This window comes from Rhinoderma darwinii, chromosome 1 (assembly GCF_050947455.1).
Source record: "Rhinoderma darwinii isolate aRhiDar2 chromosome 1, aRhiDar2.hap1, whole genome shotgun sequence".
NCBI classification, from domain to species: domain Eukaryota; kingdom Metazoa; phylum Chordata; class Amphibia; order Anura; family Rhinodermatidae; genus Rhinoderma; species Rhinoderma darwinii.
This window is the reverse complement of record NC_134687.1, coordinates 40502634-40518992: the sequence shown is the minus strand read 5'-3', so window position 1 is coordinate 40518992 and position 16359 is coordinate 40502634. Positions and strand designations below refer to the sequence as shown.

Here is a 16359-nt window from a genome sequence, read left to right as displayed (position 1 = left end):
CTCCTGGATGTTAGATTGGACTTTTCCCGCAGCTTATCACCCCCAGTCCAATGGGCAAGTTGAGAGGATCAACCAGATCATGGAAAATTATCTCCGCCACTTCATCTCTTCACAGCACGATAACTGGGTACAGCTTCTTCCATGGGCCGAGTTCTCATACAACAACCACACAAGTGAGTCCACCACTTCCACTCCATTTCACATTGTGTACAGTCAACATCCCTCTCCCAGTGTCGACCACATCTCAAGTACCCGCTGCTGATTCGGCAACAGACCCAGTCCTCTATTTTACTGGCAGTCGATCGCATGAAGCGAAAAGCAGATACTAAGAGAAGAGAGCCACCTCAGTATCTTCCGGGGACAAAAGTCTAGCTGTCCTCTCGGAACATTCGCTTGAAGGTACCCTCATACAAGTTTGCTCCCAGGTTCCTTGGTCCTTTCGAGATTCTGCAACAGATAAACCCTGTCTCCTATAAGCTGCGGCTGCCTTCTACACTCAGAATCCCCAACTCCTTTCATGTGCCCCTCCTGAAGCCAGTGGTCCTGAACCGCTACAGCAAGGCTTCTAGTTCCACAGTTGCTCCCAGCGGTTCTTCTGATATATTCGAGGTGAGGGAGATCCTGGACTGCAAGAGGGTAGGAGGAAGGACTTTCTATGTGGTGGACTGGAGAGGGTTTGGTCCTGAGGAGAGGTCCTGGGAGCCAGAAGAGAACCTCAGTGCCCCTGCGCTTATTAAGAAATTCCTCTCTCGCTCTGGCCCGAGAAGAGGGGGCGTAAGAGGGGGGATACTGTAGCGTCCATGGCCACGGGCCGTTGGGTTTACTCACCTCCCAATGCCCGCAGCCATTGATCCCCATCTCCTTCCTAGGAGACGCCAGCGCTCACTTCCGCTCCGGTCTGCTGTGTCCCGTACCAAGTGGTGCTGTGTCGCGCACCAAGGAGATCGTCATCATCACCAACTGCCACAATTTCCTGGTCTATAAGAAGGCCTCAGGCCTTCTGATCCTCGCCTGAGCGTTGTTCGTTTTCCCAGTCTGTCTTGCAAATGGTCCCTTAGTGTTTCCTGTTCCAGTTGTTACCCGTGCCTTGTTCCCTGTTCCTGTTTCCCGTGCTGTGCCTTTAGTATCATGTCGTGCCACGTCCGGAGGAATCCGCCACGTCCTGTGTCATCTGCCACGTCTGGAGGAATCTGCCACGTCCTGTGTCATCTGCCACGTCCGGAGGAATCCGCCACGACCTGTATCATCTGCCACGTCCGGAGGAATCCGCCATGTCCTGTGTCATCTGCCACGTCCGGAGGAATCCGCCATGTCTGGCGCAACCTGCAGCACCTGTGTCATCCGCCACGTTTGGCGTTATCTGCTGCAACCGTCTCCATCCATGCCAGAGCTGCGGCCACCGTCTGGACTATCCAGGTACCCTTGTGTGGGACATTGTATTGCTGGGGTTTCCTGTTGTTTGGCCAGCTGCCTCCCCGCTACGGCCTAGTGGGTCCACTACTTGCTCCTTGACAATAGTCAGGTGATCTAAATGTCATCATGGAGTAGCAAGCAAACAATTATTGGCCATGGTTTTCAGGAAAATATCCGAAAATATATCTGTTGCAAATATTTTACATAAAAAATCTGAAGATGTTATCAAAATTGCTAGTGTGGTGCAATTCTTAAAGGAACAGTAAACCAATAAATATATGCTAAACGTAAAGTCTTGTAGAAATCGTGTACAGGACACATGACTTAAAAGGATATGAACAACTTTGAATGTGTTTTGTTTTTTTAAATTAATCATTATATTTTTCATTTTAAGCGCTTTTTTTTAATTGATGGTTAGAAAAATATTTTTTACTCTTTTATGATACATTTTCTTATGCATCCTTTATACATAGAAGCTGTATAGTTCTCTCCCAGCCGAATACGTCAGCTTATCTGCACTGACGGCTCGGCTGAGAGTGGGTCCTGCGTGTCTCTGACACACAGGATCCATCTAATTTAGATCCCACCTAAGTTGATAACTGACAGAATTGACTGATAGAGAACGATATAGCGTATATGTATACAGGATACATAGAAGCTGTATCGTCAAAAGTAAAAAATAAATTTGATAAGTCCATTAATGTGCTCAGAATAAAAAGAACACATTAATTTATTTAAAAAAAACTTCACTAAGGTTGGAGCTTAGTCTCTTATAGCAGATAAAAGTGGTAGAGTTGCCTTATAGCATGAGAGGTTTGGTCCGAGGTTTGTAAGAAGAAGACTTATGTCTGATCTTCTGGGACATATAGAAGAATTCTTTATGTATTTCTAACAGTTATGATTTGAAATAGGAGATGGATAGAATCAAAGGAGAGGAGGAGATTAAGGAAGGAATAGCTGAGATGTTTGTTTATTTATTTTTTATATTTTATGTTTTTTAAAATTTTGCTGATTTCCTGTTAGCTCTCATGCTGCATTCTAAGTCTGTACAAAGAATGCTCTGCTTTCAATAGGCAAAGTACGGTATTTGAAGAAGTACTCATCTCTCGATTAAAATTTTCATGTCAATTTTAGTTTCTATTATATAATTTTTAAATAATGAATTAAAATTTGTCTTTTTGTTTTGATTTATTTTTATTTTAGTTGTGGGCAAAGGAGCAATTTCGATCATCTTCACTAGACAGATATGTGTGTGAGACACAGCAAAAAATCATTCAAGGGGTCTTAATCCGACTAAGTGGTCTCAGCGAGGAGTAAGTGAGCAGTAATCAGATTAATGACATTATATGATAATATATGAAGGTGTTTTTTTTATGACCTGCTTTGAACAGTGCACCTCAACCTAAAATTGTATATATTTCTACATAGTCTTTAATGTTATTGCACTTTAATAAATGTTATTAGGGGTCAGATCTCCATTACCCAATTTCCCCTCACATATACAGTAACTAGCGGAGATCCTCAATCACCATAGATATAAATACGAGACTTATATGCAGTTCTGAGTGATGCCTTGTAATGGGGGGCCCAGGACACATGCGGGGGTTGGTAGAGCAATTTAGCAGCTACAGGAATCCACTTTAGGAGAACCTTTCCGGATCCTTTTACCAGTGTATAAATGTTGCAGACAAGAGTAATATAACTAATTGTATCTTTACTGAAAATGTACTTCTCTTGGAGAGGCAGAATTCTTACAATGTTACACATGCATTTAACACCGTCTATGTCAACAGAAACTTTTTTCATTGGTTGACGGTGATGACTTCTCCCGTTTTCAACTCCTGTATACACAGTAGGCCTGTTCAGCGGCTCCTGCCCCTTCTGGCAACTCGGCACCGCATGCCTTAAACACTAAATCCAGGTGGTCGACTATAATTCCACCCATATCTCAGGAACAACAGGCTTTCTTTTAACTACAGGAGGGGAACAAGTTTCTCTCAGATTACTGGTAAAACACCTAAGCCTTGGTGCCGACCTTGTTGCCCTTTTATCCTGTCTGGTGAGGCTCCACCCTCCTCTCCGAGATGCGGGACTACATCCCTACGCTTGTGCATCTCGAAGGCTCCTGCATTACAGTACCCAGTGGCGGATTAAGTAGACCATAGGCCCTGGGCTGTTCCACAAACTTGGGCCCCCCTTCCCCACCACCGCTCTGCCCTGTCTATAGTGAACACCACCTTTCTGTGCGAGCATTGACAAATGGTTGTTACGATTCCCCTTGTCAAAGGGTTGTGTCCCTACATACTGACAGTCTCCAACCATCGCTCACAGTATCACACTGTGTAGGGACACTTCCTCTTGACAAAGGGAATGGTAACACACATTTGTCTATTAGTCCTGGGTACACAGAGATATGTAGAATACAAGGATTACCTGCAACAGACATGTCCGGAGAGATGATAGATCCAGCCTCTATAGAAACACACAAATTTAGACAGCAAGGCCCATGACCATACATTAAAGGGGTTTATAATGATGACCTATCGATGTGCCCGGACAACCCCTTTTACTCAGACTAATAAATTTGGACCCCAGACTAGATCATAGAATACATACAGACCCCAGACCTTCTAAACTATTGCAGTCCCCAGACCAGACTCCCCTAAACAAATACAGACCCCAGAACAAGCACCCTGAATAAATACAGACCTCAGACCAGACCCCTAAATACAGACCCCAGACCTGACCCACTACACTAGTAATAAACCCAGACCAGACCCCCTACACTAATAATGACCCCAGACCTGACTCCCTTAAAACAGACCCTAGACCAGACCCCCTAAACTAATACAGACCCCTAAATAAAGACCCCATAACTAATACAGACCCCTAAATACAGACACCATAAACTAATACAGACCACAGACCAGACCCCTACACTAATGACCAAAAAACCTGGCTCCCTTAAGTAACACAGACCCCCTATTCTAATACAGACCCCAGACCAGACCCCCTATTCTAATGCAGACCCCATACCAGACCCCTAAATACAGACTCCTAAACTAATACAGACCCTTGAATAGGCCCCCCAAATAGACCCTATAAACTCATAGACTCCAGACCAGACCCCCTAAATACAGACCCCTAAATAGACCCCTAAACTTATACAGACCCTAGAACAGGCCCCCCTAAATAGACCCTATAAACTAATACAGACCTCAGACCAGACCCCCTAAATCCAGACCCCTTAAACTAACACAGACCCCTAAATATACAGACCCTAAACGCCTTAAACTCATACAGACCCCAGGCTAGACCCCCTAAATACAGACCCCTTAAACTAATACAGACACCAAATCTCCTAAATACAGTCCCCAAACCAGACCCCCTAAATACAGTCCCCCTAAATACAGACCCCACACCAGACCCCTAAATACAGTTCCCCTAAATACAGACCGCTTAAACAAGTCAATCCCCTTGTACTTACATAGCAGCTCACCTCAGTCTTCTCTGTGGAATTTTCTGCTTCTGCTCAAGGTCCTGCGGTCATGTGACCAGCAGGTCTCTAAGCAGTAGTGAAAACTTCAGAGATAAGGTCATGTGACCTTATGTCTAAAGGTCCTTTTGCAGGACCTACAAAATGCCATTTAGTCGCAGTTTTCGTTGCCCTAAACGCCCTATGATAATGCGCCATTGACAGTACCTGTTACCTCCCAAAGCATGGCGCCTCGGAATGACACTGTCCAGTACGATATTACCCATTACCTGCAGAGTTTACCTTGCAATAAAAAAAATTTGCCCCAGAGGAAGTAATTTCCATGCCATTTACACAGAAATATATATAACTCCGTGAACATAAATAAATGGGTTTACCCCTCTTACAGAACGAAGATAGAGCCGTCCCCCTTAGTGGTGTGAGTCGGCAACCCAATTTCTGCTTCTTCTGTGTGAAGAAGAATAATAGAGCTCTGTTATCACTTTGCATATTTTTTGCTAAAACTTAGAATGGATATTAAAAAAAAGCTACAACAGCTTTGGGCCTCTTGCAAATGGCCATATTACTGCTCCGTACTAGCCCTGAGTTGAACAGAGCCAAAATATGGCACTCTTAGAAATCTCCATGATATGGTGCTGTACAGTTGCACCATACAGTGGCACACGATATGTCACGAGAGATAGATTATATTTTAAAAAAAACTGAAAATCACATAGTCAAAATTATATATATTTATTTGCATTGTGCACAGAGAAATAAGTATTTGATCCCATATCAACCATTAAGAGTTCAGCCTCCTCCAGACCAGTTACACGCTCCAAATCAACTTGGTGCCTGCATTAAAGACAGCTGTCTTACATGGTCACCTGTATAAAAGACTCCTGTCCACAGACTCAATTAATCAGTCTGACTCTAACCTCTACAACATGGGCAAGACCAAAGAGCTTTCTAAGGATGTCAGGGACAAGATCATAGACCTGCACAAAGCTGGAATGGGCTACAAAACCATAAGTAAGACACTGGGTGAGAAGGAGACAACTGTTGGTGCAATAGTAAGAAAATGGAAGACATACAAAATGACTGTCAATCAACATCGATCTGGGGCTCCATGCAAAATCTCACCTCGTGGGGTATCCTTGATCCTGAGGAAGGTGAGAGCTCAGCCGAAAACTACACGGGGGGAACTTGTTAATGATCTCAAGGCAGCTGGGACCACAGTCACCAAGAAAGCCATTGGTAACACATTACGCCGTAATGGATTAAAATCCTGCAGTGCCCGCAAGGTCCCCCTGCTCAAGAAGGCACATGTACAGGCCCGTCTGAAGTTTGCAAATGAACATCTGGATGATTCTGAGAGTGATTGGGAGAAGGTGCTGTGGTCAGATGAGACTAAAATTGAGCTCTTTGGCATTAACTCAACTCGCCGTGTTTGGAGGAAGAGAAATGCTGCCTATGATCCAAAGAACACCGTCCCCACTGTCAAGCATGGAGGTGGAAACATTATGTTTTGGGGGTGTTTCTCTGCTAAGGGCACAGGACTACTTCACCGCATCAATGGGAGAATGGATGGAGCCATGTACCGTCAAATCCTGAGTGACAACCTCCTTCCCTCCACCAGGACATTAAAAATGGCTCGTGGCTGGGTCTTCCAGCACGACAATGACCCGAAACATACAGCCAAGGCAACAAAGGAGTGGCTCAAAAAGAAGCACATTAAGGTCATGGAGTGGCCTAGCCAGTCTCCAGACCTTAATCCCATCGAAAACTTATGGAGGGAGCTGAAGATCCGAGTTGCCAAGCGACAGCCTCGAAATCTTAATGATTTACAGATGATCTGCAAAGAGGAGTGGGCCAAAATTCCATCTAACATGTGTGCAAACCTCATCATCAACTACAAAAAACGTCTGACTGCTGTGCTTGCCAACAAGGGTTTTGCCACCAAGTATTAAGTCTTGTTTGCCAAAGGGATCAAATACTTATTTCTCTGTGCACAATTCAAATAAATATATCGAATTTAGAAAATGTGATTTTCTGTTTTTTTTTAAATATAATCTATCTTTCACTGTTAAAATTAACCTAGCCTAAAAATTTTAGACTGTTCATGTCTTTGACAGTGGGCAAACTTACAAAATCAGCAAGGGATCAAATACTTATTTCCTTCACTGTATATGCAATGTATAGAAGACATGATAGCCGTTACGCACCGCCTACAAGCTCCGAGACAACTGAGTATTAGAGAAAGAACCTGTAGAGAGTAAAACTGCTAAATAATGCCACATCCAAGTCATTTAATGGCCAGTAACAATAGTGTTATTCCTCATGTATACACATATCACGGCTTATTCTGAAAAGTGACCTGAAAAGTTAGGTACGCTTTAAAACCCATGGCAAATAATTATAATTAAGGACATGAAGTCCACGGTTCTATTAATAATTTAAGAAAAATGTGGAATAAAATTTGATCAAAGATGTAGCATCGGTTCAGGGTCATGCCCAAAGTAGAGGTTCAGATTAACCTCAACCTGCCCTTACCCCTGATCCATGAACTTAACAGCTGTTGAATGGACAATTATTGATTTAATTACCCCTGTCACCTTCAATCCCCGAAACCTACCATATTTACAAAACACTCTTCATTCCCCCCCCCCCCCATATCCCCTCCACACATGTGCAGTTCTTAATGCAGCGCTGGCCACCATATCACTATATGTAGTAGTGTCTTCCAGCTCCTTCAGTTGCTTTTAACAGCAGTACCTACAGTTTTACAAAAAAAAGTAAAGGTAGAGTGTTGCTTAATCCATAAATACCGATGGTATTTTAAACCGCAATATTTTAAGTTTTTCCATCGTCGCATTCAAAGATCTATAACTTTTTTATTTTTGCGTCGACATAGCTGTATAAGGACTTTTCTTTTGCGGGACAAGTTGTATTTTATAATAGCACCATTTTGGGGTACATATAATTTATTGATTAACTTTTTAATAACTTTTTTTAGTGGGGTACTGGAAAAAAACCTGTAATTTCGCCATTTGTTTTGCGTTTTAATTTTACTCTGTTTACCGTGTGGTATAAATAACATAATAAATTTATTCAGTGAGTCGTTACGATTGCGGCGATACCAAATTTATATGGATTTTTTTATGTTTTACTACTTTTACACAGTAAAAACAAATTTTTTCAAAATGATTTGCTTTTGTATCGCCATATTTTAAGAGCCGTAACTTTTTTTAATTTTTTGACCAATGCAGCTGTATGAGGGCTTTTTTTTTTGCAGGACGACTTGTAGTTTTTATTGGTACCATTTTGGACTAGATGCGATGGTTTAATCACTTTTTATCAAATTCTTTTGGCGTTCGTTCACCAAGTGGGTTAAATAATGTAATCGTTTTATAGTTGGGTTCGTTACAGACACGGCGATACCAAATATGAGTAACTTTTTACTTTTTTTCATAATAAAGTATTTTGTAAGGGGAAAGAGGTTTTTTTTTGTTTTTTTTACTTGAGACATTTATTTATTTATTTCAAACTTTATTTAACTTTTTATTCTTTTTTTTTAGTCCCACTAGGGGACTTTACTGTGAAGATTGGGTGACATTTGTTTCATTTCTTTCAGTACATTGCCGATTTAAACAAAACGTGATGTTCTCAGATTAGGAGCTTTAACAATTTTCATATTTATGTTCTTTCAGTTCCAATAAATTTGCTCTTCAGAGGCACAAGTTCTTGCTGAGATCCGTCTTGCGCACACTCGCTTTGCGGAGCATCGCCATGGCAACCTTGACCCAAATGCGAATGTCAAGGAAGATTGTCATTGTCCAGGAGTTGAAAGAGCAGCATGCCCTGGAGAAATGCAAATGGCATTTACAGGATGAAGAGCAGTGGCAGACTCAGAAAGAGATGGTAATTGCAGATATTACTATTAATGTTCAGGTTCTATGTCCTCTCGTGTATTTAGATAACAGCAGCTCTAGATTATATAAGATTTCTTCAAAAAATAGCCATGGGGTTGGCACTTGCCACGAGGAGCTGGTGAAGTTCAGGCCCATGCTCTTCCCAAATAAGTCTTCTTAAAGGCTATGTACAATTTTGCAAACAATTGTTTTAAATTTTCCCAATACATCTAAAATAAAAAAGTCTTCATTAAATATTTTCTGCCATTTTGTGTCTACAGCTTATGTGCTGTGTCTCCATGGCAACAGACAACAAACAAACCTTGTGTAGTCTGTTCCTGCAGTGATACTCCCTTCTTCCTAGCATTCATTTGGTAGATTAGCAAGTAGTAAGGGAAAGATGGATGGGAATATGACTGCAGAATCTGACTACGCAGGATTTGTTTGTTGTCTGTTACCATGGAGACACATAGATCTGAAAAATAGGTATAGACACAAAACAGTAGAAAATTTTTAATCTAGACTATTTGCAAAGTGGCTTTTATTTTTTATTTTAGTGCACTGGAAAAAATAACAAAAATGTGTTCCTTTTGGAACCTTTTTACTGAAGTTTTGTCCATTTTGAATGCAAGAATAGTGTAGCATGCAGTATTATTCTTGCCATTAAAATGCCGGACACTTCGATGGAACCCCAACAGGACCAGTTTAAATTCAATGAGATCTGTTAAGTGACATCTCCATCCATCGTATAATGGTTTGTAGCACATTGTTGTGGCTTCCCTTATGCACTAAAGCTACAACGCACATATAACATATAGTGTAGAGCTTCCATAATTGATTTTTATGTATATAACAAGATTGTTTGGTCTAATTGTTATGTCTACCGCCAAACTCAAGGTGCTATTGGGTGTTTGGCATCACCATTGTAGATGTCCGTAAATAAAACAAAAAAATAATTAGTACCTGCTGGGTGGTCTGTTTTGCACAGAAATCCCAAAAGAGTTTTTTTATGACCCTAGGGGGCTACACTAGTGTAAGTTCAATCCCATGCACTCCAACTTCCTAAGGCTAGGGCCACAGTGGGGATGTTGTGTGAGCCGAGGCACCGATGCACACCACATCCTGGCACTGTTTAGCCTTAGTACTCGGCGCAGCCGCTACGATGCCTTGAGGAGAAAAGAACTGGGAGCCGGCAATGGCATTATATAATTGATTGATGCAGATTAAATCCAATAAATAGCAGCATACACCGCATTCCAACTTATTATGCAAATGTTATTTTTCGCTGATTTTCCTAAATAGTCGATGCAAATGACAGTCAGTATAATCTTCAAGCCATCAACCGTTGGAGTGTAATGTGAATTTTATTGAACAAATCTCCTAATGATAACAGATTTTTTTTTTAGAAGTAAAAAACTCAAAATGCACTGTTTCAAATTATTATGCACAACAGAGATCAAAACATTTTAAAGGTTGTAAAGAGAACTAAAATGGTGATTTGTTGAATTTGCAGCATCAGGAGGTCATATTTACAGAAATCAAAAGCTCTTTCAATAAAAAAAAACTTAGCAGGCCAAGTTACATGTTAACATAGGACCCCTTCTTTGATATCACCTTCACAATTCTTGCATCCATTGAATTTGTGAGTATTTGGACAGTTTCTGCTTGAATATCTTTGCAGGATGTCAGAATAACCTCCCAGAGCTTCTGTTTTGATGTGAACTGCCTCCCACCCTCATAGATATTTTGCTTGAGGATGCTCCAAAGGTTCTCAATAGGGTTGAGGTCAGGGGAACATGGGAGCCACACCATGAGTTTCTCTCCTTTTATGCCCATAGCAGCCAATGACACAGAGGTATTCTTTGCAGCATGAGATGGTGCATTGTCATGCATGAAGATAATTTTGCTACGGAAGGCACGGTTCTTCTTTTTGTACCACGGAAGAAAGTGTTCAGTCATAAACTCTACGTACTTTGCAGAGGTCATTTTCACACCGTCAGGGACCCTAAAGGGGCCTACCAGCTCTCTCTCCATGATTCCAGCCCAAAACATGACTCTGCCACCTCCTTGCTGACGTCGCAGCCTTGTTGGGACATGGTGGCCATTTACCAACCATCCACTACTCCATCCATCTGGACCATCCAGTGTTGCACGGCACTCATAAGTAAACAACACGGTTTGAAAATTAGTCTTCATGTATTTCTGAGCCCACTGCAACCGTTTCTGCTTGTGAGCATTGTTTAGGGGTGGCCGAATAATAGCTTTATGCACACTTGCAAACCTCTGGAGGATCCTACACCTTGAGGTTCGCGGGACTCCATAGGCACCAGCGGCTTCAAATACCTGTTTGCTGCTTTGCAATGGCATTTTAACAGCTGCTCTCCTAATCCTATTAATTTGTCTGGTAGAAACCTTCCTCATTATGCCTTTATCTGAATTAACCCATCTGTGCTCTGAATCAGCCACAAATCTTTTCTCAGTACGATGATCACGCTTATGTTTTCTTGAAATATGCAATGTTTTCATACCTTGTCCAAGGTATTGCACTATTTCACGCTTTTCGGCTGCAGAGAGATCCTTTTTCTTTCCCATATTGCTTGAAACCTGTGGCCTGCTTAATAATCTGGAACGTCCTTCTTAAGTAGTTTTCCTTTGATTGGTCACACCTGGCAAACTAATTATCACAGGTGTCTGAGATTGATTACAATGATCCAAAGAGCCCTAAGACACAATTCCATCCATGAGTTTAATTGAAAAACTAATAATTAAATGTTTATGACACTTAAATCCAATCTGCATAATAATTTGGAACACGGTTTATATATAGTTTATATATAATTTATATATAATGTGTGTGTGTTTGTATATATAAATCCTCATAGGCGTCTGTGTGTGGGTCACTGCTTTGTGTAGTAGTGCATGCAGCTGGACATGGGGATGTATATGTCGATGGTAGTAACGCTCCATTGGGTGCAATATGTACAGCATGTTCTTGTATTTGTTAATAGGAAGCTCACATCTTAGAAGAAGAAAACAACCTGGAAGAAGAGACCTGGCAGGCACGTAGTGATTTTCAGCAGCAGCTGCTTTTAGATTTGACAGATGCAAATAATGGAATTCGGCAGCACATCGAGCTAACAATTGGACAAATGCTCGTACACCATGCACAGCAGGAAGCAGCAAAGACCATGATGGAAGATAATGGCGAGTTTAAGGTATCGGTGATGTACCAGTGATCTTCTGCCCGCTAAAAATTAACTATATCAATGGCCGACTCTTCTTCTCCAAAGCTCATTTTACAGACTGCTCCTCTCATATAGTTAAAGGGGTATTCTCATCTCTTTACTTCATTAAATCAAAGCATAAATTGCCTTATAGAGGCACAATCCCCCCCCCCATGTTTCAAGGGCCTTCCGTGCCTGCTGCTCGGCTCTTTGCTAGCTGAAATACATCTTGCTGTGAGCGGGACTGAACCCTGCGCCCATGTGGCCAATTGGGAATAGCGCTGGGATAACATATTCTGACAGCGCTGATATGGGCTCCGTTGTATTTGGATCTATGTCCGTGCTCTGAGTACAGCTGAATAGAACAGTCTCCGGGCTACTATGCATGTATGCAACGAAGAATGAAATGTATATACAAACTTGGTTATCTAGGGGTTAGTAAAAAAATGGAATATAATCTAGGAGATGGCAATATCCCTTTAATAGGCTCATAGTGTTGCAATGTTAAATATTAAGAAGTCCGATATTGAAGTAGGAATAATTCAAAATAAATAAAATAGTGAATGCATCTTTCAGAATCAGCAGGATTCTTGTCTCTGGACTTCAAGTAAATTGGGCTGTGCTTAGGGCCGGATTAAGGTTCGTGGAGGCCACATGGAAGCCTATCCACCTCAGAAGACTCCAGTTTTCGTAAGCGGTTGCGATCCCAGAGCTGAGCAGTGTATATACTGCCCATATAAAAAGTGATTGTCAGGGGCATAACAAGAAAATGCTGGGCCCCGTAGCAAAAATTTTGAAAGGCCGTATAAAACTACTGCCTCAGTATGGCCTGGACTATGGTAAGGGTATTCTGGAATTTGGAAGTACTGCCCTGGAAAGCTGGGTGGTAACGAAGAGAAGTGGATGATGCTGATTCGTCAGCATCATACACTTCTATTCACAACGCCCAGCTAGTAAAAGAAGTAAAAACGCCCAGATGTACATACACAATACACGCCCAGTTGTACTTTAACTTTAAACACGCCCAGTTGTACTTTAGAAAGCCTCATTTGCATAAATATAAAAATGGTCATAACTTGGCCAAAAATGCTCGTTTAAAAAAAACAAAAAACGTTACTCTTATCTACATTGCAGCGCCGATCTGCTGCAATAGGAGATAGGGGTTGCAAAATCTGTTGACAGAGCCTCTTTAAGCTGAGATTGGAAAGCTAGAGCTTTCTATTGCAAAAAATACTCATTCCCTGGAGCCTAGGATACATATGACAGGATTCTAGGGGAAATGTACCTTCCCTCAATGACTTTACCTGTCACTGTCTCATATACCCTCTTCCTCTGTTCGAGCCCGTGGGATTTAGCTACAAGGCAGTGTGTCCTATACAAAGCGTCAGCATTGCCCTGCAGATTTCCTGCTCTGTGTTCCACAGTATATTTGACGTTCTGCAAAGTCAGAAACCACTGTGTAACTCTTGCATTTCTCTCTTTAGCTTGACACATCCACGTAAGAGGAGAGTGGTCTGTAACCAACCTAAACAGACGACCCAATAAATAATATCTCAGGGACTCAAGTGCCCACTTAATTGCCAAGCACTCCCGTTCAACTATGCTATCGTTTTTCTCAGCCGGGGTAAGTTTTCTGCTCAAATAGGTCACAGGATGTTCCTCACCACTCACCTCTTGTGACAGAACTGCTCCGAGCCCCACATCAGAAGCATTAGTTTGGACAACAAACTCCTTTTGGAAGTCAGGAGTGACTAAGACTGGTTGGTTACACAGGGCCAGTTCCAACTCTTGAAAGTCGCTTTCAGCCGTTGTGTCCCAGTTGACCATGACAGACTTACTTCCCTTGGTAAGATCTGTCAGGGGCGCTGCTGTGCTGGCAAAGTTTGAAATGAATCTGCGGTAATAACCTACAATTCCTAGAAAAGCTCTGACCTGCTTTTTGGTTGAGGGCTGGGGCCAGTTTTGGATAGCCTCAACTTTGTTGACCTGTGGCTTTATCACCCCTCTCCCAATTATGTACCCCAGATACCGTGCTTCCTCCAAGCCTAAGGAACATTTCTTTGGGTTTGCTGTTAACCCTGCGGCTCTGAGGGAGTTTAGTACTGCTTGTACTTTTGGTAAGTGGCTTTCCCAGTCATCACTAAAGATTATGTCGTCCAGATATGCCGAAGCATACCGACGATGGGGTTTGAGGACTATGTCCATTAACATTTGAAAGGTCGCTGGAGCCCCATGTAGCCCAAATGGTAAACAAGTATATTGAAACAGACCATCCGGGGTGATGAACGCAGTTTTCTCTTTGGCGCCCTCCGTGAGGGGTACTTGCCAATAGCCTTTGGTTAAATCAAGTGTTGAAAAATACCTTGAATGGCCCAGTCTCTCTATTAACTCGTCAACTCTTGGCATTGGGTATGCGTCAAACTTTGACATCTCATTTAACTTGCGGAAGTCGTTACAGAAACGTAATGACCCATCTGGTTTCGGAATCAATACAATGGGACTTGACCACTCACTTTTTGACTCTTCAATAATCCCAAGGTCTAGCATTTTCTTGACCTCCTCAGATATGGCTTGTCTACGAGCTTCAGGGACTCTGTAGGGTTTCAAGTGGACCCGAACCTGAGGCTCGGTCACAATGTCATGTTTTATTATACTAGTTTGTCATGGCAGTTCTGAAAACACTTGACCTAGCCATGATTAAGAGCACAGCTAGTGCTTGAAACGCGTAGGCTCATCTATTTGCCACATACCACCACCTTGTTTTCTCTCCTAGTGTTTCTTTCTAAACTTTTGTTTGCTTATTTCCAATAAAGTGGAAACTGAGTGTTTCCTTGTTATACCACGAATCGCTGGATCCCTCTGTTTTTAGTTCTGAAAACACGTCTGTGTTTCTCTGCACAAACTCTTTTGTCTCCTGTTTCTGTGGCTTTGCGAGGGATTCTGACACATACACATCTGGGTTAAGACTATAGGGGGTACTTACTGCCACGAGGGTCTCTCATTCTTTCCATGGCTTAATTAAGTTTACATGGTATAACTGCACTGTCTTCCTTTTACCTGGTTGGTAAACTTTATCATTTACATCCCCCAACTTTTCAATTGTCTCATACGGCCCTTGCCATCTAGCAAGAAATTTGCTTTCTACGGTTGGCACTAAGACCAACACTCGATCACCCGAGTTAAAATTTCTAACTTTAGCAGTTCGGTTATACACCCTGCTCTGAGCATCCTGAGCTTACTCCAAGTGTTCCTTAACTATCGGCATGACCGCAGCGATTCGGTCTTGCATCAACGTGACATGCTCAATTACACTCCTATAAGGTGTGGACTCTTGCTCCCAGGTTTCCTTGGCTATGTCCAGGAGACCACGGGGTTGTCTGCCGTATACAAGTTCAAAAGGAGAAAACCCTGTGGATGATTGAGGAACTTCACGTACAGCGAACATCAAATAGGGCAGAAGACAGTCCCAATCCTTCCCATCCTTACTAACCACCTTCCTCAACATGCCTTTTAATGTCTTATTGAATCTTTCGACAAGACCATCAGTTTGAGGGTGATATATAGAGGTACGCAGGTGTTTAATTTTCAGCAGTTTACATAATTCCTTGGTGATTTTGGACATAAAGGGAGTTCCCTGATCGGTAAGGATTTCCTTAGGTAAACCAGTACGGGAAAACATGTAAAACAACTCTCTTGCAATGGCTTTTGAAGAGGAATTTCGCAAAGGGACTGCCTCAGGGTAGCGTGTGGCATAGTCCAACACCACTAGTGTAAAGGATCTGCCAGGCACAGCAGGGTTAACTCCCAGAACTAATCAGTCAACACCTGAGAATACATCCCTGAGACTGACTCCTGCTTCCACCATTCAGGCTGGCAGGCTTAGGAGTGGGAGAGCCTATCGTAACCTGGCCAGACTCAGCTAGCTCCCGCCCTCGGTCTATTTAAGCCTGCACTTCCTGTCCCTCTGTGCTTGTTATTGCTTTTGTTTCTTTCCTTGTGGTTTCCTGGCCCAGCTACAGCTCCTGCTATTTTTGATCCTGCTCCATACCGACCCTGGCTTACCGACTACTCTTCTGCTTTTCGTTTTGTACCTCGCACACTCCTTGCTTGACTCAGCTCGTTCACCACTCTGGTTGCTCACGGTGTTGCCGTGGGCAACGGCCCCTTTTCCTTGCTTGTGTTCCTTGTATGTTTGTCGTGTTTGTCGTGCACTTACTGAGCGCAGGGACTGCCGCCCAGTTGTACCCCGTCGCCTAGGGCGGGTCGTTGCAAGTAGGCAGGGACAGAGTGGCGGGTAGATTAGGGCTCACTTGTCCGTCTCCCTACCCCCTGCCAT

The 16359-nt window shown here is 42.6% G+C and overlaps 1 protein-coding gene across 1 annotated transcript in view; it reads left to right on the top strand.

The window, feature by feature from the left end:
* The window catches only part of EVC (EvC ciliary complex subunit 1), a 115607-nt gene that overhangs the window by 64927 nt on the left and 34321 nt on the right, over positions 1–16359 (top strand). The window contains exons 13-15 of the mRNA XM_075857996.1: positions 2617–2726; positions 8599–8809; positions 11808–12014. Of these exons, the coding sequence (XP_075714111.1) occupies positions 2617–2726; positions 8599–8809; positions 11808–12014 (528 nt within the window). The remainder of the gene's footprint in view (positions 1–2616; positions 2727–8598; positions 8810–11807; positions 12015–16359) is intronic.